General features: G+C 43.5%; 2 protein-coding genes across 7 annotated transcripts; one reads left to right on the forward strand and one right to left on the reverse strand.

Annotated features, from left to right (window-relative positions):
- Positions 1–513: 513 nt before the first annotated feature.
- CLBA1 (clathrin binding box of aftiphilin containing 1) lies at positions 514–7,793 on the forward strand. Of its 5 annotated transcripts, none has more exons than XR_014946159.1 (6): positions 514–608; positions 702–1,201; positions 3,757–3,771; positions 4,892–5,021; positions 6,114–6,227; positions 7,048–7,793. XR_014946159.1 is itself a non-coding variant. In XM_085547797.1 (6 exons), the coding sequence occupies exons 2-5, from the start codon at positions 752–754 to the stop codon at positions 6,214–6,216; spliced, it is 846 nt and encodes a 281-aa protein (XP_085403923.1). In that variant the 5' UTR covers positions 514–608; positions 702–751; the 3' UTR covers positions 6,217–6,227; positions 7,048–7,793. The 5 variants fall into 5 exon arrangements, 3 of the variants coding, with proteins under 3 accessions (XP_085403923.1, XP_015721059.2, XP_015721062.2); XM_085547797.1 differs by having other exon boundaries at positions 3,757–3,905; positions 4,892–5,035; XM_015865573.3 differs by having other exon boundaries at positions 3,757–3,905.
- Positions 7,794–9,355: 1,562 nt separating this feature from the next.
- On the reverse strand, positions 9,356–21,842 carry LOC107315323 (SERTA domain-containing protein 2-like). Of its 2 annotated transcripts, none has more exons than XM_015865579.3 (3): positions 21,522–21,842; positions 18,006–18,125; positions 9,356–13,007 (listed from the first exon to the last, which is right to left on the reverse strand). In XM_015865579.3, exon 3 carries the CDS (start codon positions 13,001–13,003, stop codon positions 12,152–12,154), a length of 852 nt encoding a protein of 283 aa, XP_015721065.2. In that variant the 5' UTR covers positions 13,004–13,007; positions 18,006–18,125; positions 21,522–21,842; the 3' UTR covers positions 9,356–12,151. The 2 variants fall into 2 exon arrangements, with proteins under 2 accessions (XP_015721065.2, XP_015721064.2); XM_015865578.3 differs by lacking the exon at positions 21,522–21,842 and adding an exon at positions 20,455–20,652.
- Positions 21,843–24,462: the final 2,620 nt, after the last annotated feature.

A 24,462-nucleotide genomic window follows, 5' to 3' on the forward strand; every position in this document is an offset into this window, starting at 1 on the left:
TCACAGATGTTAAATCAATCTTCTTAAATCAGCCTTAATTGCTTAAATAGTTGGAGTGCTGCTGCTTTTCACAGAACTGAGCTGTCGGTGCCTGCGGTGCCGCAGGTCACATTCGCCTCTTGGGTAATCTCAGGGACCTGAAAAGCCCACGCAGACAAAAAGAGCTCTGTGTGCAGCCAGCACCAGCTGGGTGTTAGAGCTACAGGGCTGGGTAGTGCCTAGGAGGTGTTCTTTGTGACTCCTGCACCCACTCCAGCACACCCTGAATATCCAACAGCTTCTGTTAAACGTTTCCTGAAATACTTGCTGCTACCGTAATGCTTTTTTCTTGTGATGTGGGCAAAACTATGGGAAATTGACTCCAAACTGCTGTGATTTTCTGTTGTGCGGAACTGGAATGTGCTTGTTTTAACTTGAGCATTCTTTCTGCTGCCTTATCAGCTCGCGGTGGTCAGTCCTACACAGCCCTTATCACAGAAGTATTTATTTGCCATTCTTTCCTTGCAGGCCAGCAGCTTATACAGGAGTGAGACCAAACAACACGCACGTGCCAGTGCTGCAGGAGAGGCTGAAGGACATCCTGCTGTGATTTAGGGGACACATAAGGGGTAAAGTGAAGAATTTTGTCATGTTTTAGAAACATTTAGTTTTCTAATGCAGCTGAACTTAACTGCTGGCTTTTGTTTTGTTTTGTTTCTCAGCACAGATTTCACCCAACGATGCCTTGAGTGGGGGTGGTTTTCCAAGCACGATGCAGAACCTGTTGCTGTCGGGAAGTCGCAGTAGCACAGATGCATCACGCCGGGTGTGTGTGACAGAGCTCGAGGTGGGCGGTATGTCTGGCTATGAGAATGGCTGGAACTTGAACGCAGGGACAAATAATGAAGGAATTACTCACCTCGAGTTAACAGAGCAGAGCCTCCCAGTACTGAACAACGACAGGCAGAGCTGTGAGGTGTCTGGTGAGAGCGGCTGTAGCTCAGCACCCAGTGCTTCCTGGGGGGAGTTTGAGGGCTTCAGGGAACCGCTGGGCAAATGGCAGAGACTCCATCCCAGTCCTGACTTTGTGCTGAAGTCAAAAAATGCTTCTGATGGGAGTACAGGCGTGAGCAGAGAACACTGCAGTGCTGCTGACGGTCACTTCTGTTCCGAGCCATCTCTACACAGTGCGATACAGGAGGCTTCCAGCTCTGTGGACGAGGTAAGTGCTCACAGTAAACCGAAGACCAGAAGTGTTTGTGTTGCTGCTTCCTGCATCTTAAGATTTGTGTCCAAATGTCTTCTCTATAGAGAATAACGCTGTACGGGGAGAGAAACTGTCAGGTTGCTTTTTAGTTAACTCCAGTGGAACAAAAAAAAATAACTTCTTTCCAGCGTTTTGATAAATCCTTCAGTTATCCTGCTGGAGAGCTTTAAAGAATGTAACGTGCTGCTTTTCTTCTGAACACCAGGAATGGGTTAGCACTTCAGAAACAATGGGCCCTGAAGCACGTGAGAGTTAAAACCAAAAATGAGCATAGGAAGCAAAGAGCTGAGAAGGCAGGTAACAAAAATAGAGTGGGCAGAAAGCCCGAGTTGCCTGCAAGCTTCTCGAAATAAACAGACATAAAACTGAGTTAGAAACTGACACAAACATTAGCTTCTGTTGTGTAATACGTTACCTGAATAACCCAGCAGTCTTTCTGGCGTTTTGGACTGATCATGGGTAGAAGTTAACATGATACAAGAAAATGAAAAGCAAGTAATTTAATACCATTCCTCCTCTCTCACAGGATGATGCATTCCCTTGTACAATGTTGGAAGTAAAATCTGAATGCTTACTGAGTTGTTTGTTCAGCATAAGGGTTCTACCGTGCTGAAATTGATGTGTTTTAATGTTTAGCAGGCACAGGGAGGCACACTAACAAAATGGCAAGACTTCATTCTTACTACTTTTATCAATTAAAATGTGAGAAAAAGGAGAGCAGTCGACTCAGGCTTTCACAGGGCTAATAGCACTTTCCAGCTCACAGCTTAAAGCCTGCGAGATCAGCTTTAACATGGAGGGAATAGAATTTTGTGGAGCCAGGCTTCCCTGTCCCTGTGGCTGGGAGCTTTGCCTTTTGCAGAGGCTTTACTTGGTAAAGCTCAGTGCTGAGCATGGGGTGAGCTGTCTAGCATTGGTAGAACTGAGATCACAACATACCTGGTGATGAGTTGCTGGTATGCATAAACAGAAGTTAAATTCTAAGGTTGGAATTTCAGACATGCAGTCTTAACGCTGAAAAAGCAGATTATGTGGTGACCGGGGCAGAAATATAACAGATTGTGTGGTTTCTGTCTTAGAAGTTGTACGTATTAACCTAATTGTAGCCTTTGCTTTAATTTTTGTGTGTGTTTATTAAAGTCAAAAGGAAATATCCAGCATGAGATGAAACTTTAGGCAGGATTAACATACTTAAAGTGTCTTTTTTCTTAGGGTAGGGAAGCAGCTGCAGTGCTGCTGGAGATTCCTTTGGGAGCAGAGCACACATGTAGTTTATCATTCGTTCCTGTGCTTGTTATATTGTTTGTTTGAGATCATAAACTCCTTGGGTTGGGGTGCAGCCCTGCTGTATGGTCAAGAAATGACAAGCAAGGCAGAGCTGTGCTTTCCTTTCTTTGTTCTGCAAGTGTTCTGCCATAGACTTCTGCTTTTCAAATGCTTTTATCCTCCGTACAGTTCAAGTTCACTAAAGCAATTTACACACCAGTTTAACGTATTGTGATATTTTTGGGTGAGATTTGGAGGGTTTTATCCAGGATTCTTTGAGTGTCTCTGCAGTCACCCATCAGGAAAGGCAGTTCAGTAAGGGCTGAATATCAGGGATGGCAGCGTGGGGCACACTGTGCTCCTGGGAGCATGCTCAGAAGCACAGAGCCCTCTGCCAGCACTGCTGGCTGTGCACGCACTCAGTACTTCCACTGTTCACTGCATTTGTCTGAGTTCATGATAAATGAACGTGGAAATATCTCAATTTATTTCACCTGAATTGCAATTAAATAAACCTGTCAGAGTACCCACATTTTTGTTTTTCAGAGCAGGTTGTTGATCGGTAGGCAGGGAAAACAAGCTGGCTGGGTTCATTCTCCAGTTACTTGTGCACTTCCTGCTCTTTGGATATCCCTGTTACTTCCACCTGTCCTGTTTGCATGAGTTTGGATCACTCATGGCCGTGTCCATCCTGCAAACCTCCCTATCACTGCTGGAAGAGGAACGAGTTTGTAAATCAGACCAAACTTCTTAATATAAGCTGGAAAAAGTTTGGTGCAAATGCAAGCATCCAGAAAGAAAGAAACCTCAGCTTCTATGTGGACTTGTGCAGTGCAAGTATTTATTGGTGACTGTTACACAAGTTATGTTACACTTGGTCGCATTAGGTGCAGTAGAAATACTGTTTGTTAGCAAAATAAGCTTTGAGTTGATGTGTGAGCATATATTGGTTTTGGCCTGGACTGACTTTCTTGAGCAGAAGTCTTGACTGCTTGCAGGCAAAGCAGTCCATAACGTAGCAGCTGTGAAGTTACAGTGGAAGGTTCATCAGAAACTCTTGGATTCTTGCTTTTCCTCCTCTAATGTTAAATACTCAAAGCACTGAACTATGGGCTCCCTGTGTCATTAATATTCATACAGATTTTACATACAGTTAACAATGCAGTCTGTGGAAATCAGTTCTGTTGTGAACTGTGGGGTTGCCCTGTGTAGCACATGGACTAAAACTCTCCTTTTTTTTCTAGGCAGACCACTGCTATGTGAGTATATTTCAGTTGGGCTTTCCAGAAGTCTTTGTATCACAGTCCAGTGAGAGCATAAGAAGCCTGGATCAAGTACTTGGTGTGAATAATGAAGATGCTGGGATTCCCGAACTTACAAATGATCAACTTTGGTAATGAGTTTAGTCAGGGAAAAAACAAGTTCCTCAGTAATGGAGCAATTACTTTGTTTATTTCATAATTTAAACATTTGTGGCACTGGCAACAAACTTAAGAACCTTTTTAATCAATGTGCTCCTTTAGTGTGTAGGCCTTAACAATTATGGGTTATGTTTTAGCCACGGGAAAGCAAGTTAGAGAATATATCAGAAGTACGAATTTCTGCTCAGTTTTTTCCTGTTGTCGGTGCTCCTTCTTATGACTCAGTTTCTGGAATGCCAGAGCAGCCAGCAGGCAGCCTGTTCTTCCTGTTTGCTTGTCCTTTCTTTACAACACATCTGACTCAGTTCTCCATCATCTGAAGCAGGAGTGCTGCTGCTCCTTCTGCTGACAACCCACGCCTTTTTTTCCCCTCCCCACTTCACCCAGGTGGTGTCCACTTTTTACATTAAACTATATTTGCTTCAGAAGCTGACTTCTTTCCTGGGGTTGTGTTAATGGCAATTAGTACCACTTAGCTTACCCTTAAGACAGCTGGTATGGTCTCTGTTTTGTAGCACATCTGTGTCCAGAACAGGAACCAGCAAGTTAAATAGTAGCAAGCTGCAGCAGTGAAGTATGACTGAGATGGAGGAGAAAGGTCTGAGGGACGGGTTATGCAAAGTAGAAAATTAATAGGGCTGAACTCTGTACCCACATGTTACAGAAGAGATAGATGAGTATGAACTGTGGGCATGTAACAAACTCTGACATCTGCTTCTAATGCACTTCTTCTCTGAGAAGCCTCAACATACAGTTATGTTGGCTGTTTCCATTAATTACCCTGCAGATTCATTAGTGCATTGGGTTGATGCTTTGAACAAGTGTGGAAACAGCTTTAAGATAGACTGAGTTTTAAAGCAAGGTAGGCTAATACACAACTGTACATACAGAAAGCATGACATATGTCTACAGGAAACTTGGCATTTTATCTAACCTTACCTTGTGTTTTCTTTCCTAGCATCGATTCTGGAAACATATGGAGAACTCTTAGAGACGTAGATAATACCCCCAGATTAAGACATCCCTGGAGTAAATCTCATTGCCAAGAAAACCTCCTGAGTGTTCTTGGAATAGACACAAATCGAACGGTAATTGAGCAAAGGTCTGCCAGTATGCCAGTGTCAGCCTTTGGTTGCAGGTTGGATTTTATGTAAGCTATACATGCAGACACACGAGGAATGAGATCTAAATGAGCCAGAAGTTTCTTTAAAGAGAGCCTTCTCAAATGATGGCCTCATGTTTTCTCATCATCGTGTGTCAGTAAGGTTGATATTGTGTAGGGATTACATTTTGATCATCTTCACACTGAGCTCTTAGTTATGTAGCACCCTGTTGCATTGGTATTTTCAGCTTCAGGTACGAAGGTAGAAATACCTTTCAGATGTGGGTGTAGTGAATGGTTTTCTTTCTTTCCTCAGACCATGAAAAAGATGTCAGTCTTTAATATCGCTCTGTTAAGTGAAAATTGGATTTGATTCGGTGAGGCTGCTAAAGAAATCACTGGGTGTTTTCATTGCATATGAACTGGAAGTGTGTTTCACTTCCCTTTTCCTCAAAAGATTCCATCTGTTTTCGCAAGACTTGAGAGGAATATGTTTTAAAATGAAACGAGAACAAACTATCAATATTGAAAATCTCAAATTTAAATCTCAACTTTAATCTCTTGTTTCAAGCAGATAAAGGCATGTGGGGGGGGGGGGGGGGGGGGGGAAGGGGAGTAGCGTAGTGTTCAACCTGGTCATTTAGATGGCATGAATCAGTTGTTTGTGCCTCTCGGAGTAGCTATTCCAGTTGATGATTTCATTGCCATGATGTGCTGCTGTGTGCAATTCTGAATTGCAGGAGCTGTCATTTAACAGGAGGAAATGGGAGACATTTCTCCAACACTGTAACTTCCCCTTCAGCCCTTTCCATGCCCACTGAGACACTTGCATTGTGTTGCTTTTAAACTATGCTGATTTCTCAGATGTTTTCTAGTTTTTACATTTTAAGTAAGTCATGATTTGGTTTGTGTGTCTGGGGCTCTTTTTGACAGAGAACTGTTTTGGTACCTGGGGAACATGAGAAAATACAGCTTTGGGAAGTAGAGTTTGGTGTTCATTGTTATTTGAGAGGAAAATTCTCTTTAGGTTAAGCTCAGATTGTCATTAGTAAAGCAAATGTAAATTTTGCTTACTTAGGATTTTGCAGAGAGCCAGGATGAGGTTACTGAGGAATCAAATGCTAAAGAAAATGAGGATTTCAGATATGATGGATTCAGTATTAATAACTGCAAAGCACTGATCCAGACCAAGGTAAGAACCGCTCTAAACATAAGTACTTGAGGGAAGCATACAGCATATTTCATATATTCATCTGTGCTGCAGTCAGCTGCTAGAGCATATGTGCTGGCTTAACAGCTTGGTCCTGATAGGACTGTATGTATGTATGGTTGTATTTTACCCATTGAAACCCGTTTGAGAGCTTTAGAGAATGTAAAACAAAACATTCCAAATGCAAAGCAATATAGTATAGAGGATGCTGAAATGTGAGGTTATTTGCTATGCAACCCGGTCTGCTGGTCAGACTGTTTACTGGATGGGAGGGAGCAACAATACCTAAGATACTGTCTGGGTTTATATCAGAAGATGACAGAAAACTAGTGTATTAAAGGACTGACATGATGAACACAGAGAGATGCCTGAGACTCACTCCTATGGTACATTGTAAGGGGGCACAAGAAGCACGGTTCAGTACTTAGGAGATGCCAAGTTGAAGGATTCAGAAAGGAAATCAAAGGAGACCTTTGAGTGTGTTCCCTCCTAATTCAGTTCTGCAGGGATGCGTGCTCGGAACTTTGTTAGATACAAAGGTAAAGTTTAGGAAAAGAAATGGTTCAAGGTGAGTTCAGGAGGAGTGAAAGTAGAAAGATGAATGATACAACATTAAGGCAAATAGACAAATTATTCTGGAGTGGCTTCTGAAGGGAAAGAACAAACCTTGCTGCTGTGGGTGTTTCTTTTTTTCCTTCGTGCTGATTTTATGAAGTCTGTCTTAAAACCAGACTGAAATATGCCAAGTGATTAAGTTAATGTAGCATAGAAAACATTAACTTGCTTTTAATTTTTCACTCAGCTTTCTGCATCGCCAGATTCCAGGCAGGATCAGCTTTTCACCCAGAACCTCTTTCTGAAAACCTCATCATCAAATGGGAACATGCGACATATAACGATCCCAAGGAAGAAGCACGTTTTCAGTACATCCAACCTAAACATGAGATTTTTCAGCAGCGATGTTTGTTGAGCCAAATGCACTTCTTGCTTTCCTTCTTTTTGAACTGAATGCATTTAATTGCTGGCTTAGAACTGGTGACTGCAGGTGTTGGTTAGGAAAGTGACTGTTACTGTATAGGAGGTACCCAAAGCCACATTGATAGAAGGAATTTATCCCATCTATTAGTGAAGTCAAAGAGTGTAATTCTGTCCTGTGAGGTTTTGCTGCTGATTCATCTTTCTTACAGTAAATCCAGCTGCAATCACACTTTGAAGACCTTTTGATAGGCTGCTCTTTGGAACTTTTCAGGCCTTAAAAAGCCTCTGATGAAAAGCCTGGTTTCCCTGCTAAAACCTGAACACAGCTCAAGTGTGTGGTGAAGTGACACCATCTCTTCTATTTGGTCCAATCTGAGTCAGCTGAGATCTGCTGCTTAGCACGATGAAATGAGCCTTCTGCAACCTGTGGCTTTCATTAGGGTTTAAGAAGGTAGAGCTGCTGTGTGTGAGAACCTGCTGTGATAATACAGGTAGAGTCAATGGCGTGATCAGAATCAGAATGTTTTGTCCTGGCATTGGTTTCTTACTGAAATAAAAAGCATCTCTATAGCTGATTGTGTCAGGATCTCTTGGATTAATTCAGCTACCAAACACATACCATACATAGTCCTGCTTGCCACAGCCTAACAGCAGGACTTGTACTGCACAGTGCTGCAAACCACAGCCCTAAACCTGTTAAAGCTTACTGTCCCTGTCATTCTCAATATGGGAACTTTGCACAACTTCTTTTAAAAAACAAAACGTTAACTCATTCAAGCTCATCCTAAAGAAAATGCTGAAGCACCGCAATGTGGAGCAAACTCTGATATTCCTGATATATAAATTGCCAGTTTGAGAATGGGATTCAATTCAATTCAGCATCAAGTCTGCAGAGTCCCGGCTGCCTCCATGAGAACTGAGACACAATCTATTTGGGGGATACTCACACAGAAAGGGAGACAGGCCTCTCCAAACTCGGCGGTAGATCATTTTCAGCTGTAGACCAGCTTTGCCTTCTATTCTTATCTTTGGAAACAAGGGGTGACGGGAAACCCTACGATGCGTTTTGCACAAATGCTCACTGTTCATTTCCTTTTGTCATTTCCTTGTTGCCTTCCTGGGCGTGAAGCCAAGCTCACTAACAATTGCCACTCACCAAGAGCTGAAATACACAATTGTCTGAAGGAGGAGCAGGTGTTTGCTGTGTGAAAACGGTACAGGGAGGAAAAGCTTCGCAACTTAGAGTATTTAAAGCTATGAATGTCATCGCCTCCAATCTTACTTCTGAGCTCATAACTGTGAGATACTCCAGCTTTGATGAACTGAACTTGTCGCTGTACTCTGTGTTTGTCGAAGGTAAATACCACAGAGCTCATGGTTTTGAGAAGATGGAAAACTAAAGCAAGGTGAGAGTTTTACACCGCAGAGCTGGACAGAAATGCATTTTTCTTCTGTTTGAAACTAGAGGGAAAATATATCCATAAAACTCGCAGAACTCATGCATAGGTTAACTGCTTGTGTGTACTTCCCTCTTGTGTGAGCTGGAAATTACCCTTGTTACATCTCCCTGTACACAGAATATTGATCCAAACAGAGCACTGAGTATTGCCTACACCTCCCCTGCCAGCCATGCTATACCAGCACTGCGCATCATGCTGAAGCCAGATCCTTCAGAGTGGCTAAAGCTGAGGTAAGCAAATAGAGAAACCTCACACTAAAGTCTCAGCATGATCCAATTCCTTCATCGCCTTAATATGCTGCACCTTCACGAAGGCAGCTTTGCTATTAGTGAGTTTCAGGACTCACCATGTGAGTGGGTCTATGCTGCTGCAGTGCCCTTGGAGCCCAAAAGGACATCTCTGGGAAGTCAGCTCTAGACTCACATTGTTCAGGCTGTGCTCAGCCTCCTCCAGGGCAACAGGCAGGAGAAGTGCCTCACATATCAGCTGCAGTCATCATTAAGATGAGGGATCCCCACTCTTCAGCAGTGAGCGGTTAACACTTGAAGTCATTGGTGCAGTCTGCAGTAGACACCTATGGAAAAAGGTCACATCTTTGAATGCAGAGGGATGACTGAAGAGTGAGTGGCAAGGTCGCTTGTTTAGAAAAGAAATACTGAAGGCTTTGAAATATAAATGGTTAAACTGCAAAACTGTGGCTTTTATTTCCAAACATACAATAAATAGGTCCACCACAACTAGCCTCTAACTTCATTTTACATGGAAGGATTTTAAAATTAGTTTGTGCATATTAAAAAAGAATAATAATAATAATAATAATAATCAAACTTCCCTTTGCACATAATTCCATACATAACCCAACTGCATTACATACCAGCTTACGGTCTTGGCACTGTGATGCAAGCAATCAATTAGAAACAGAGCTTTGTGGCAAGTGATCAAACAGAAATCACATCTTGTACTGCTGATGAAACGTAGCAACAATTTAATCTACGTCTGAAGTGTACAAAAATCTTGTAGCATGTAAATGCTGCAAAGCAAGCCTCCCTGTGGGGGCTGCAAGGTGAGCGGATTTATTAACTGTTAGCTATTTGCTACATGATATAATTTTCATACCAAAATACCTTTACTGCATAGTAACATTCCGTATTTTCAAATGCAAGAAGAAATTAAATGCAGTTCTTTTCGTTTTATTCCTCATCACTGAATTTAAAGACATTTCTAACCATAACTCTGCTTCATCACAGTGCAGAAGGCCCTTAATATTTCAAGGATTTATTCAGGCATATCTTTAATACAAAAGTAGAGGCTGAGGAAAAGCCAGAGTAGTCTATACACAATGCACAATCTGTGTACATTCTGAAGCTGTACCTCTTCAAGAACTACTTATACACTCTTCAAACAAATCCCTTTATCCAGCAATTCAAAATACTTTAGATCAGAAGTTTTATATTAGAATCAATACATTATATGCATATAAATACATTTATACCCTTCGGTTGCTGAACAACCCAGATGGCTGTGAGGATGTGACCTGAACTGGTTCTCCACTGGTCTGGGATACCAAACTGTATTGGCAGCTCACTGTTAACCCGAACAGTCACAGTAAGAAATGGAGATCTCTGCACAAGGTAGGTGTGCTACAGCATCAGTTAAGACTAAAAAACAGAAGGTGACATCACGGCCCCTTCAGCAGGGCCAGGGCTCCAACTTTTGAGATGCAACACACGGGCAGCGTTTTCTTTCTCTGCATGTGCCCCGTTCGTTTAGAGTCCCAGCAGAACAAAACCAAAACGAAACAAAAAAAATAAAACCAAAGCAAAGCTTTTACCACTACAAATTTTCTTATGAGACAGGTGCTGCAGCTTTCAAGAGCAAAGTAAAAGTTCTATCGTTAAAAAAAAACAACAACAAACAAAACTCCCCCCCCCCCCAAAAAAAAACCCACTAGTGTGCAAGTGTGTACTTCAGAAGACAATAGCAAGGATCAATACAGACCTCAGTTCAAGCTGAAACACGGTAGCCAAACTGCCTTACAGAAAAATAGCTGCAAATCTCATCTTCAGTTAACGAGTGCGCTTAGCGATACTTATATACACACCTGCCACACGCACACAAACCCCTTTCCCCCATCCTTCAGTACAATCTGCAGCATAAGAATCATTAGCAACCGCCAGAACGCTTTGGAAGCACACAGGCAGCCCCTGAGCTCCCACAGCACCGTGTCATCGTGAGCGTCTCAGGAGCATTCAGAACAGCACTGGTGCAGCGAGAAGCGTTCTCAGCTTTGTCTCTCAAAGGATACAGCGACGCTGACTCCTCGAGGATCCTCCAAAGGTGCTACGAGTTTTAAGTTTGAAGCGTTTTTTTCTACAATGCCAGGTATACGAACGTGGATCTCTTTTAAATAATATTGCACATAAAAAAATCATCTTAAACTTTGTAGTGAAAGCAAGGTTGGAGGACAGTGTTTCCCAAAAGAGATTAAAAAGCTACCTGTACATATTAAGTTTTAATTCAAAGAACGCCAAGATTATTCCAAATCTAAGCACATAATACTGACAGAAAAATGTTAAATTGCACAATCTACATATAAATTACATTTGCAAATACTTAAAAAAAAGTTTTTCAACATCGAATACCCTTGATTTCACCGGTCAGCCGGGTCACTGTCAGAGGATCAGCTTGATGAGTTAGAAGTACTTTCCCCCAGAAAAAAATACCCAATAGAAACAAAAGGATCTGCAGTCTTAGACGAAGCACTGGAAAGAGTTAAAGCATTTCAGCTCAGAGGTAGTGCTAAACACATCCAACTAGAAGTCCATTATATCTGAACTATGATGAAATAACGTAGTAAAATGTAGAAAGACTATAAAATTTACAAAAATAAATAGTTCTGAATGCTTTAGAAAATGCAAGAGACTTTGTTGACAAGTGTCTTGATCTGCTTTTCCGACCAAAAGAAAGCAAAGCGTTGTCTCATTTTTAAAATATACCCATCTCTAGTCATGTGTCTGCATCTGTTCAATCCAACTACGCAACTTGACGTACGCTGATGCGGCATAGACTCTGATATTAAAAATAAAGTGGAGGCTTTGTAAAAGATCATCTCATATGAAATTTGTTTTGCATGTAAATTCTTCTGACAAATTAAAAATTGCACGTAAAAAAGTTTATTGAAAGAGGCATGAAGGGTGATAAGGGTATGTGCCTATTGTTCCACATGTACCCTGGAGGGAAAAAAGATGATTGCACAGTTCTGATAAATAAATATTTCTTAAAACAACAACAAAAAAAAGGACTGCCACCTCCCAGGTTTATGAGTTTTGGAATTATTTCGGACACCTCACTACGGACAAGTTGTTTTTAAGCTGTGTTTTAAATAATTCTTTACAATGTTTCCAGTGGCTTTTATCCTGAAACCAAATGAAAGCGGCAGTCAAAAAGTATCTTTGGGTAAAACAAATATCAGGATCCAACCAGAATCTCCATGATGTGGTCCAACTCACTCAGATCTGTTCTACATATTTGAATGTTGTTTGCCGAAGAAGAATTACAAGTCGGAAAGGTCTTCAATGGTTCTTCTGTAGCAAGAGGTGTTGGTCTGGGCGACATCAGAGGGGGGCAACAGAAGTCTGAATCGTACATCGAAGTATCGATATCTTCAAAAATGTCATCTATTGCCAGATCCTTCAAGTAGCTGGTTGAATTGGAAATCTCAAAGGAACCAAACACGCATTCGGCTCCCTTCAAATCCGGTCTGTCGTCTTCTAGTTTTAGACTGGGATTTTCTGGAAACTTGGGCTGGTCGTCTCCAGTTGGAACCAGACAAGTAGGTGGGCTTATATCTTCTACAAAGTCCAAATCCTTCAGAATAGATGAAATAGCAGACGACATATCATCATCTGAAACTATCAGCAGGCTATTTTCAATCGGGTCCTCTGCAGACCTCAAGTCACAACAGTTAGACTCTTGCTGACTAATACCTGAAGGCAGCTGTAGGGAAATCCCAGATGACTCCAACCCTGTGTAATTGGGAGAACTAGGAGTAATGCCAGCGCAGACGGTAACTGCCTGCTGATTACTCTCCTGTCTCATTTCCTCTTGAATCTGCCGCACCGTGTTGGCTATGAGGACAGAGCGGTGCAAGTTCGGTTCCACCAGCATTTTGTAAGTCTGTAGCTTGGTGAGGCACATGTTAAGCACCAGCTGCCTCTTAACCGGATATGGCAGATTTCGACTGGAATCGAAGGCACTAGAGAGACCAGCCATGTTCTCCTCATAGTCACTCAGTTTGCGTTTTAGGCCTCTCCCCAACATGAACCTGAAAGAGAAGAAGTCTGAATTAACCTTGGGCAAAAAGGTCACCTCTGTAAGATCTCAACAGGCACCTTCAAAAGTCCACAGCAATGTAACAGTTGACTTAAAATTCTAATGCAGTACAACACTGACAGACAGTATCAAATCCTACATAAGATAATTTAATTCAGAAGATGCACCTTCCAACTGCATTGATTCAAAGGAGAAAACATTAGAAATACAGTAACTGCTGTCCAAAAAGCAGCCTAAGAACTTCTAAACTCCTGTTTTTAATTCCTGTTTTTAAGGTTTACTTTCAATTCTACTATGGTAATACAAACTTTAATAGGTTATCTGTGTTTTCTAACCTCGACCGTTAAAATTATACAGCATATGAGATTCATTAATGAAGTTGAAATTCTTACATCTGTCTGACATGAAATGTTGCTTAGCAGATTAACTAAGGGGTGAGAGGCAACTTGGCTGTCCCACAGCTCAAGGGATCGTTACCAGTGCTCATGGTTACTGGATCACAACCTGCTACCAACCTAGCGCTATGGATATCCAGCAGGAATCTTTCACATAGAATTTTAGCAGTACACCATGAGCAGTAAACACTTGTAAAATACCAATTACACACATCTTGATGTGCTCAAGGAACACTGGGACCTCACTCTGAAACAATTTTAAAAAACTAAGCAATTATACATTAGCAGCTCAGTGGCAGATTAAGGGCAGACTCTGAACATACAAAGATCCAGACACCGCACAGGGCCTCCCAGCTTCCTTTTCATGTGAGCACTGGGCACTGCCAGCAGCAGCTCAGCTGATGGCTGCAGCTGCCAGCTGCTAGACTTTTGGGGACAAGGAGATGGCAGCAGGATAAAGCCTCTTTTACTTCTGGGATTTCTCCAGATTTGCAGGAAGCACTGCAGGGCTCCATGGCTACGTTCATGTGCCTGGATGAGGCTGCTGGAGAACTCAGCTCCTCAGGAGGAACAGAAAGTGAGCAGGCAGCGTGTGCTTCTCAGTTAGAAACACACAAAAATACTGCCCCCAGCCCTGCACTCCGTCTGAAACAAACAGAGCCAGGCAGAACTGAGCACTCAGCTACAACAAAATCAGCACCAATCCATGTACAAAGTTCAAGTACCAAATATTAAAAGGGGATGTGCACGTACACATGATAGGCATCGCCTGTGCAACTATCAGCAATACTGCCTGCAACTGGTAACAACACACACAAACCAAGCAAAACTGCAAGTTAAACAGGCCCTTACAATCAAGCTGTTACTAGATAGACCAATGCATGACATACTGTGAAGAAACAGCATCTGCCTAATACTGAAAAATCACAAAGAAATCACTAACTCTCCATTTTAAATAGCAGTGAAGGCTGTGCAACCTAAGGCATGTCCACATAGCCTTCCTCTAAGGAACAAAAGCACACATCAAACCAGCTCTGTGTCTGCTAAGCACCGTCCTTCCCACACACCACATATTAGCTGTGTTGGGTTTTTTTCCCCCCACTTTCTACTCTACCTATTCACAAAGGAACAAACTACAGAGCACACGTGGAACAGCAATTCTGATGGTTCATACACTCAGAATACTTGGTTTTGCCACTTTACAGCTGTTAGTAATCTTAATCTCTAACATCTCAAACGTGCAAATTTTCTGTTTATTATTATTTTAACCTAGTCCTATGGATTTCATTAATTCTGCCTGATCAGTTTGATTTTTGCATAATTGCAAGGATGCGTCTCTGATGAATAAAAAGCAGAGTGGAAGCAGCACAGTGGATTTAGAAGTGACCAGTGGTGTGGTTGCTACAGGAGACATGAAATTTCTTGTCAAACATACTCAGCTGCTGACCTACAAAAGATACAAAGTCCCTTTGTTACCAGCTAATCCACATTTTATCAGGCCTTTTGCTTTACTTTTTAGCATAAGAATTTCCGACAGGGTCATATTCTTAACAAACTGCTCTGTCCTCACACGTGATTTGTCCTCTTGTAGCACTGTGTGTTTAAACACACACCTCCAAACCAAAAATCACAACCAAACACCCCTTCCTGATAGCACTGTCAGCCACTCTTAACGTTATGAAGTTCAGTGATTCAACTTTTAGAGTCTTTTGTTATGGTGGGAAAAAAACACAAAGGTTCAATAAGGAACGCAGTGTCTCAACAAACTGGCCGATGTTTTCTCATCTTCTCTCATTACAGCAATGCAAACAGAGCCACGGCCCATTTAGGGCAGAATACTCATTAATTGAAGTTATTTTGTGCAAAAGGAAACAAAGTGAATTCAATGTTTAGTAGTGCCAAACTCTCCATCTATGTCACCTATAGAAATTCTGCCCCCGACAGCACGCTCCTCATTTACTTCCAGTTCCACGGAGTCCATTTAATAGCAACTCCTCCCTGCTAAGATGAGCAGAAGCCTCCATGCCCTGTAATCCTACACTGTACCCGAGCTGGAAAAAAACTTGGGAGAGAAGAGGCACGTTATGGGTTGGCAGATCTGCAGAGAGCAGCGAACACATAGGCCTGCTCAGAGCTTGCAGTTACTCTGAAGAAACATTCCAGGCTACCAAGAAAAATTCACATTGCAACGTGTCACAGACAATGCAGGACTCGTGCCACCATTTCAGATGAAAAACACAGCTCCATCTGTCACGGGGTCTGAGAGTGCAGTGCAGCTGCCACTGACACATGGTTAGGAAGTACAGCTGGAAACAGCCACAAAGAACACAGCACGTGAAAACTCTCAATTACTTCTACGTAGGCAAACTACCACTATATTTCTTCTTCCCTCCCAAGACATTTTAAGAGCAAGGTGAGCAACACACAGAGTCTGGCTGGTAAGTCAAAACTGCACAAACACAAACTTGTCATGCAGAAAAGCAGCACTGCAGTTAGCTACACAAGAATTATTGTTACCACTGAACAGGCTTAAATGCCTAGATCGCCAATAGAGTGCTTGGCCTGCACCACGCAGGAGGTCCGAATTATTTCCCCATCACCAGTCCCTTCTGGCTTCTCTCCTGAGGTTATCATTAAATTCAAACCTGCTTAATTCTTCTCCTGCAGACAGTGTTATGTTTTTCAGCCTTAATCTGTCTTGGGTGATAAATGACTGTTTCTCGTGAGGGAATTATTAGATTTGAACAGATGTAAGCACCTCCTAAGTGAAAGCTGCCTGCCTAGTTTCCAGTAGGACAAATGCACTGCCTTGAATTCACATCAAAATTAGAGACTCCTCGCTATTTATAATGTCGGTAATTCTCTTTCAGAGTCTCCTCTGGATCATAACCATCCGAAACAGCAAACATAAAGCCAGCCTGAAATCTCTTTGGATAGCAGACTTCTGATAGTGACTGACTAAAGCTGACTGATAACCTGATTTCCTGCCCTCCTTCCACAGGCACATTCCATAAGCACGAATCCATCTGCAGGAAACACAAACGAAGACAAACACCCTGGCAGCCAATGGAAATCTCCCTGAACTATTCAATGTGTGCTGCTTACTGGTTCTAATGATACCTTTTCTCCTACCACATGTATGTTCGAGCACAGGCAACACAGCTTCATTAAGTTTTAATTAAGTGGTGGGTGGAGTCATGGCTAGTATTGCGTCTATCAGAAGCTGCAAAGGAAAAAGGTAATACTGAAGGTACAGTTAACAGCATAAATCCTTTCCCCCCATCTGGACTTAACACTGATCACTTCAACATGACTTACGTAACACAGTAAGCTGTCAACAGACTACACAGGGCAGCCTATCTGAGCTGCCAGAGATCCACACACAGCCACATCCTGGCTGCGACTGAAAATTAAGAGGAAGCAGGGGTGGGAGGATTAAATGCCTTAAAAGACTTGAGAGTAAGAAAGTAACCCAGATGAGAACACACTCTAAAACACACAAAGACGTATTTAAGTCCCCTCCTCCCCACCCTGCCCCGTTTTAGCCAAGATGAGTAACTGCAAGAGGTGGCTAAAAATGTACATATAGGGAGGAGTGCGGTCCTACCAGCTTACTCCCATACCTAAAGTCCTATGTAACAACCTCTTTACAGGAGTTAGCAATAGCCAGAACCGAGCTGCTCAAAGAAGTGAGAACTGAGGTCAACTTTCGGTCACGAAATCCTGATCTGTAACACCAAAGTCTTTCTGCTATGACTCCGGTAACCAGAACCAAGACGTGCCACTGTTTAGACTTAAAAACCAACCAGCCAACCAATGAAAATAGAACACCCCACACATGGATGCACCTAGCATCTTTTCCTGTATCCTGAAAATAAAAATAGGCTGAAAAGTATTTATTAATTAAGAATAGGAAAGAAGTGAGAGGAAGACTGAGCTAAGCCCAGAATTACTGTGTGCAATTCATAACCTTCCCACTGTCCCTTCACTATTTGTGGAAACGGAACAAATATCTACTGTACAGTAATATTTGAGAGACTGCAATTCTGTTTACAAAGCACTCAAGTGCAAGTTTTACCTCAGTTTAGAATTCAGATGGAGGCAACCTCCCATCTATTTATATTATGTCTAATTATGTCTGATACTAATTCCTACATTTGGAGGACATCTTCCTAAGTTCCCTACTCCCTTCACTGGGACTGATAAGAGCTTTGCTTTAGAAGCTACACCACACTGTCTAAGTTTCAGGGCACAATGTTTCATCTGGACAAGAAGACTCTCAACCCTCTTTTCTTACATGATCTTTTACTTCAATTAAGAGATACTGAATCTATTCACCTACTTAATACTGACGTATTATAGGGTTATAGCGATCTAGATGTAGATCCATTAATAACAAATGTAACAGCTTATTACCTATGTCAAATCTGCACGCCTAAATAATGCCTAAAGCACTTCACTTTAGACCATATACCCCAATATTATACTTTATTATTCAGTTTATCATTCTACCCCACAAAAATAACACCTACAGCTGATTATCAGAACACGGGATATGATCAGAAGGTATGACTGAAAAATATATAAGTAGATACCCTTAGAAAAGAGAGAGGAGTCCAGGCAGGAAGATTCCGGATTTTGCATAAAGTGTGGTCATCCAATGAGCCTCCAGCTATTCAGGGGTCCAGGCCATCCACAGAGGTAGGATGATGTGACTGAAAGAGAAAAACGTGAGAAATAAATATTAATTGCTATGATATTTTCAAACCAGAAATATTAAGCTCGCAAATCAATCCATGTACTCATCTATGACATGACAACAGAGCATTGATCCTCCAGGAGAGCACTGAAGGTGCTGGGCTTTGGGGTAAGAACATGCACTGCTAACTTCGGGTTACTGAACATTGCCTTCCTATTGCAATAATATCAGAAATCACACATCGGGAGAATTGTGAAGCATGTTTCAGAGTTAACCCCAGAATTAACCATAACAGGCAGGATGTCCCAGGACTGCATGCAACCAGCAGAGCATCATTCTCGTCACAACCCTGATAAAGCAGCATCTGCAGTTTGCCAACAGACCACACGGATTAAATCGTGGATTAGGCCAAAGACTGGAAACTCGGGGAGACACGAAAAGGCTGAAGTGCCAGTGATCTGAGGAGGAGGCTGGGACATGCTGAAGTATTTATGATCCGTGTTCTTGTGGTCTCAGCTCCACCTGGAGAGCCCAAGTTCCTTAGTTCTAAGAAGTAATGCCCTTATGAAGGCTGGCAGCCTACCCTCCACACTGTACTTAATGTGTTTGTTGTGTATGCACACATACGTACAGATGCCCACCTACAGTATTCCAACTACTTCACAAAGTTACCAAAAGATCCAAGAGATGATCATGGAGGACTGTATTTAAAGAACAACAGTTCAAACGCTACTCTCACTGCTTAAAATAATATGTAGTTAAAGCCAGTACTGTACTTAGCCAGATAGCAGTAAATGAACACATGTGATTTTAGACAGCAACCCCGAGCCTGATGCTACTAAAGAGCTCTTCCATTCACAGGTTCTTGGAACTGAAAAGGTGCAGTGAAACAGCAGAGAGGTGCTCGTGGCTGATCATTCTCCATGCAACCTCAGTAGTAAGTACAGCAATACTGCCCTCCTCCTTCTAGAAGCTGACTTCCTTATGAAGGAAGGTTTGGGCTGGAAGGGACCTTTAAGATCACTTAGTTCCACCTCCCTGCTATAGTCAAGGCCACCTCCCCCTAGAGCAGGTTGCTCACAGCCCCATCCAGCCTGGCCTTGAATGCTTCCAAGGACAGGGCATCGACAGCCTCTCTTGGCAACCTGTACCAGTGAATGAATCATGATTAGACCAACGTTATAAACAATTAAAAAATGAGACAAATAAGTCACGGTCTTTTTTCTTGTTTCGCTGTAAGAACAGCTTAAAAGGTCAACATGGTGATCTACTGCCGTGTACCTGCTAAGTCATGACGGGTGGGGGAAGTACCTTCACTGCCTGCATTTCCTACAAACCAAATACAAAAGGACAGAGTGCAAAACCTTCTCAGTATTAAACATCCCATTAAAAACAAGCTAACAAATATGCCCCAACGTTTAAAAGTTTCAGATTCAGGATAAGAAAGGCCCAGAGCTCCATCCACTGTATTTCACCGAATCACAGAATGACCCGGGTTGGAAGGGACCTCAAGGATCATGTAGTTCCAACCCCCCTGCCTGGCAGGGCCACCAAACATACACCTTTACTAGATCAGGTTGCCCAGGGCCCCGTCCAACCTGGTCTTGAACACCTCCAAGGACGGGGCATCCACAACCTCCCTGGGCAGCCTGTTCCAGGGCCTAACCACTCTCCTAGTGAAGAACTTCCCCCTATTTCAGCAAGTCCAACCATTTGCTGGAGCCAGAGTCCAAGGAGTTACCAAATTTAACTCTTTTTATTACACACACTGAAGAATTGCCTTTCACTGTTGAGGTTACAGCAGAAACAGAACCTGCAGAGGTTTCCCCTGCAGGATCTCACGGAGGGGCAGCATGAAGAGGGGAGGTTCCTCTGTTCCGATCTTACACCACACACAGCAGGATGAAGCAGCGGGTTTGGCTCCCGCACGGCCCGGTCCCCGCAGCGCCGCCACCATTTGGCCTTTGTGGCAGCCAGCAGGCGGGTGCCGCTCCGCTACTTCCTGCACCTCCCCCCGGCCGTAACCGGAGCCGCCCCCGTGCTCCCCGAGCAGCTCAAAGTTGCTCTCCTCCCCCTTCCTGCCGCCGCCGGACCCCGCTCTGCTAATTATAACTACGCGCCCAACTTCCAGCCCCAGGCCCGGCGGCAGCTCGCTCCGACCCCGCGTCCTCCCGTCTCCCCTCCGTATCTCGCCGTCTCCCCCCCTCCCGTCCCTCTCGCTCCCTTCAAGGGGCTCCGACCGATCGCTCCAACCTCCCCCCATCCCCCCGGCTCGGCCGTTCCGCCCCCTCTCGGCGCCTCCCTCAGCCCCTCGAGCCGCCGCCCGGCCCTGCCCGGCTCCTCACCTGGCAGTGGAGCTGCCCTCCCCGTTCCGTCGCCTCCTGCCTGCCGTGCCCTCCCGCTCCTGCCGGCCGGGCTGGGACTCCGACCGGGAGGAGGCGCCACCCCCGCCGGGCCCCGGCAGCCTCCGCTCCGCCCTTCCCTCCGCCCGCGGCACCCACAGCGGTGGCGGTGGGGCGGGCTGTGCGTGTGTGTGAGAGGAGGAGGGGGGCCGCTTTCCTATTGGCCAGCGGCCGTCATAACCTGCCCAGCAACCATTTTCTCATTGGCCCGTGAGCGGCACGCGGCTCGGCTGCACGCAGCGCTTAACGTGGGGAGCGCTGGGACCCGGCCCGAACCGCACCGTGCGCTGCCGGGCTCTGCACGGACACCGCGTCTCTTTCTCCTTTTATTGCTATTATTAAACCTAAATAAAGTGAAATAAAGTCGCTGACCACAGTTGCCCTATTGAAAGGAGGGCTTCTGCTCCCACGACTCCGTCGGCCCGGTGATAACGCTGCGTCAAACGCTGCTCGATACTACTTAGGTTTTCACTTCCATTTCTTTCTCCCTTTACAAACGAGAGCTGCTTTGGCCACGTTCACAACCCTGTTCTATTTGCTCTCCGTGAGCGTTTGCGTAACCGAGTGACAGCGGCACGTTGTTTGTGCAAGGCCGATTTCAACACCTGACTTTACACGTAGTGATGGGTCGGGGCCGTCATCAACCCCAGCAGGACCAAAAACCCCAAAGGCCCGGCCCACAGCAGGGCCAACCCCACAGGGACACGGGGCCACCCCCATTCACCATCTAACGCTGACAGCAGCCCCTATTTTCTCTAGGGACAGCGTGTCCTACAAGTCCTCCGTGCTCTCCCATTTTGCTTTAAACCCAGAGGCGAACAGAAGACTTAACACCATGAATTCTTTATGAGTCAAACGCGGCCTTTCAGTCTGACTCGTCTCCCATCACACAGCAGGACACAAGCAGCGTTGTGGCTTTCACGTTGAATTCTATAGGAGGCAGAATAACCACACCCCAAACCCGGCTCTCTATCTGCAAGGAGCGCTGGGCTCTGCTCCCCCCCTCTTACCTGGTTGGTAACAGCCCCAGAAGGCAGGAACTGATGCAGACTGCTTTCCTATGGATTTACGTCTGTGATTAATTGACTCTGCGTCTAATGCTTTAATTGAAGTTGGTCTTCTGCCTGGAAACTGAAAGATGTCTCTATCTTATCCCAGTTACTGGAGTCAGCACAATAGTTTTCTTCTGGTCTTTCACCTGCACGCTCCTCAAAAATCATTTCCTAATCACACCCAGCTACAAGACTTGGGTGCAATTAATTGGCTGATTGAAGAGGAACTGCAGAGGAATCATGGCGTGCCACGCTCCCATGGCAAAAGGGAGGGAGAAGAGTGCACAGAGCCTCGTGAGTTTCACCAGCTCTTTCTGTTGGTTACGCCTCTATGAGCTACTAATTAACCACACATTTAATGCCAGCCAAAAAGAGAGAGAGAGGAAAAAAAAAAGCCAAATGGTAGAAAGTTTTGCTTGAAAACACATCATTGAAAAACTGAAGTATTCTGTTTTGCCACAAAGAACAGCTACAGGTGCCTTCTCCCTTTCAAGCAAAGCAGAGGGGTGGTAGCAGACATTGCTGGGTACAAAAGCAAATCGTGCTCTTAAGTGCTGTTTTTTCTCCTGTGAGTATTAAACTGTTCTGGTGTTTATCAAACAATATCAGCCACTCTTCCTTAGCGTCTTGTTTTGGAAGCCTGCACAATCAGAGACTGAAAAGGGGCACATGAGAATTGCAACGCGCCGTTCCTTTGTTGTAACACTTAGTCCTGCAGTACTTACTTGCTGCTTCCCACGTGCTCCTAAGGGACTTCCAAGTACAGCCTGCATGTTCTTGCAATTTCTTTTTAATTCTGTTTTTGCAAGAAGTCCTGTAATCACCTGCATCTTCAATTATTCTTTCCTAAAAAGATGACAGCTGGAATTACTGCCTGTTTTCCCTGCAGTGGAAAGCTGCCCTTAGCTATATATTTTCCCGTTGACAAGTTGGTCGTGCATCAACATTTACCACAGTCATTTTTCAGGTCGTAAAGCACTCATTTTTAGCAGAATCTTAGTTAAGCAAAGGAATAATTGCGTTTAAAAAAAAGCTACAATTCAGACATAAAACATGACTTATTTTTCAGTGACTGTATAAAGAAGTCAGGTCACTACATGCAACTGAATTATCTCTTCCTTGATGACTTGAACTATTCAGTGATTTCAGCTCTTTGTGGAACTTTCTGGAGCTGGAATAAACCCTGCAAGGCCTTAGAATTGTATTTAAGTTGTATACTTCATCATTATGGAGTGTTTGAGATAAGTTAGTGTTTTGGTACTTCTAGTATTAATCATGTTTCCTCTACTGTAAAATCACACTCATTTAGGAATTGATGAGCAATCACAGTTTGTCACGATCAATCATGGTTTTTTTGCATAAGGGACTATACATCCCAGGCCTGAGACATAAGCAGACTTTCACTCTGAACACAACTCGCTTTTGAAAGTGTCAGCATAAGGCAGGATGCTTTCTTCACGCTGCCTTTTGACCAAGTTTGCTCTCTTACATGGGAACATTCATCAGCAGTCTTACGCTCACATCAATATCCTGAGACATGAGACATCCATAATGGACTGATAATTACAGTATAAAACTGTACTATCAAGCAGTTTACAGTAATGCTTTTTGAAATGCCTGCTAAACCAGTCTAGACCTGAGACTTCTAAAAATGACCAAAGGGCAGCCTCCAGCACAAGTGAGTGCAGGCTCCTGTCTGAATCCCTAACCTGCTAGAGGATGAAAGCCACAGGTGTTGCTGTACCTTTCAGACAATCTGGAATGGCACTTTTCATCCACATAAACGATCCCCTCATTTACCAGATTGGTCCTTTACGCAAACATGGCTACGTCCAGAGAGCTATGCCAAAACTGTTCCTAAATAAATTCAGAGCTGTGGAAGGGAAAGGCTTAAGAAATGAAAATAGCAAAGTGGCACACAAGCCATCTTAGCCTCAGTTCTCACATGTTTTGCCCAATGCCCTGACTCCAGAAGCTCCACATATCCCAGGTTTTCTTGAAGAAGAGGAGAAACAAAACTAGAGGCAAAGGGGGCAGATATTCAGGGTTACCTGAGAAGGAAGCAGATGTGTGTTAGCTAGAAAGTACTTTCTTCTATGCGAGTCTACAGAAGAGCTGTGTCATTTAGATGAACAACACAGACTGCCATGCAAGTTTTGTGACTTTTCCCTACAAAGACATAAAGGAAAGTGGCCGCAAGAAATAGTAGGAGAACCTTAGAGAAACCTTACCAGAGGTTCAATTAATTTCCATCTATATGCAGAAATTAAGAAAATTGCCTTCAGCAAATATCATATTCCTCATTTGTAATAAGAACTCACAAAAAAAAAAGAAAGCAATTTAAAGTTCACCAACTTAAGGGCACTCTATCATTCCTGCTTTCTCTCTTTATCAGGGAGGAATACAGAGCAAAATATTTTATTAACCTTTAAGTGAAGCGTATTTAACGATGACCTCTTCAGACTAACAAAGAAACGTCAATATGAGCACAGAAATAAAATGAGCTTTCCTATAAAAGAAGTGAAGCTACAGAATGAGCAGCAGTTAGTCTGAGACATACCAAAAAGCAGCAGGCTGACTGTACACTGACCTGCAAAGTCAGAGCAGCTCTACGCACACATCTGCAGAGTGACTGTGCAAGTTTCAGCAACGCAAATTCTTAGACCTGTTCCGCACTTGAGCCAAGATGTCAGACATGTAAGAGCACATAAGATTTGGCACAAGTCTTAAGGACATAATGAAGCAGAATATACATTTCTGTTTAAAGTACTTAACAATATAACCACACACTTACCTAATACCCTTCCTGTAAGCCAAGAAGTCCCTACAAATTACTCTTCACTGAGTATGGCCTCCCCAGTAAAGGAATGCAGCTGACTATGTATTTGCTGCGATCACA

Source organism: Coturnix japonica, chromosome 5 (genome assembly GCF_054131305.1).
Source record: "Coturnix japonica strain WE chromosome 5, WE-NBRP24, whole genome shotgun sequence".
Lineage (NCBI taxonomy): Eukaryota > Metazoa > Chordata > Aves > Galliformes > Phasianidae > Coturnix > Coturnix japonica.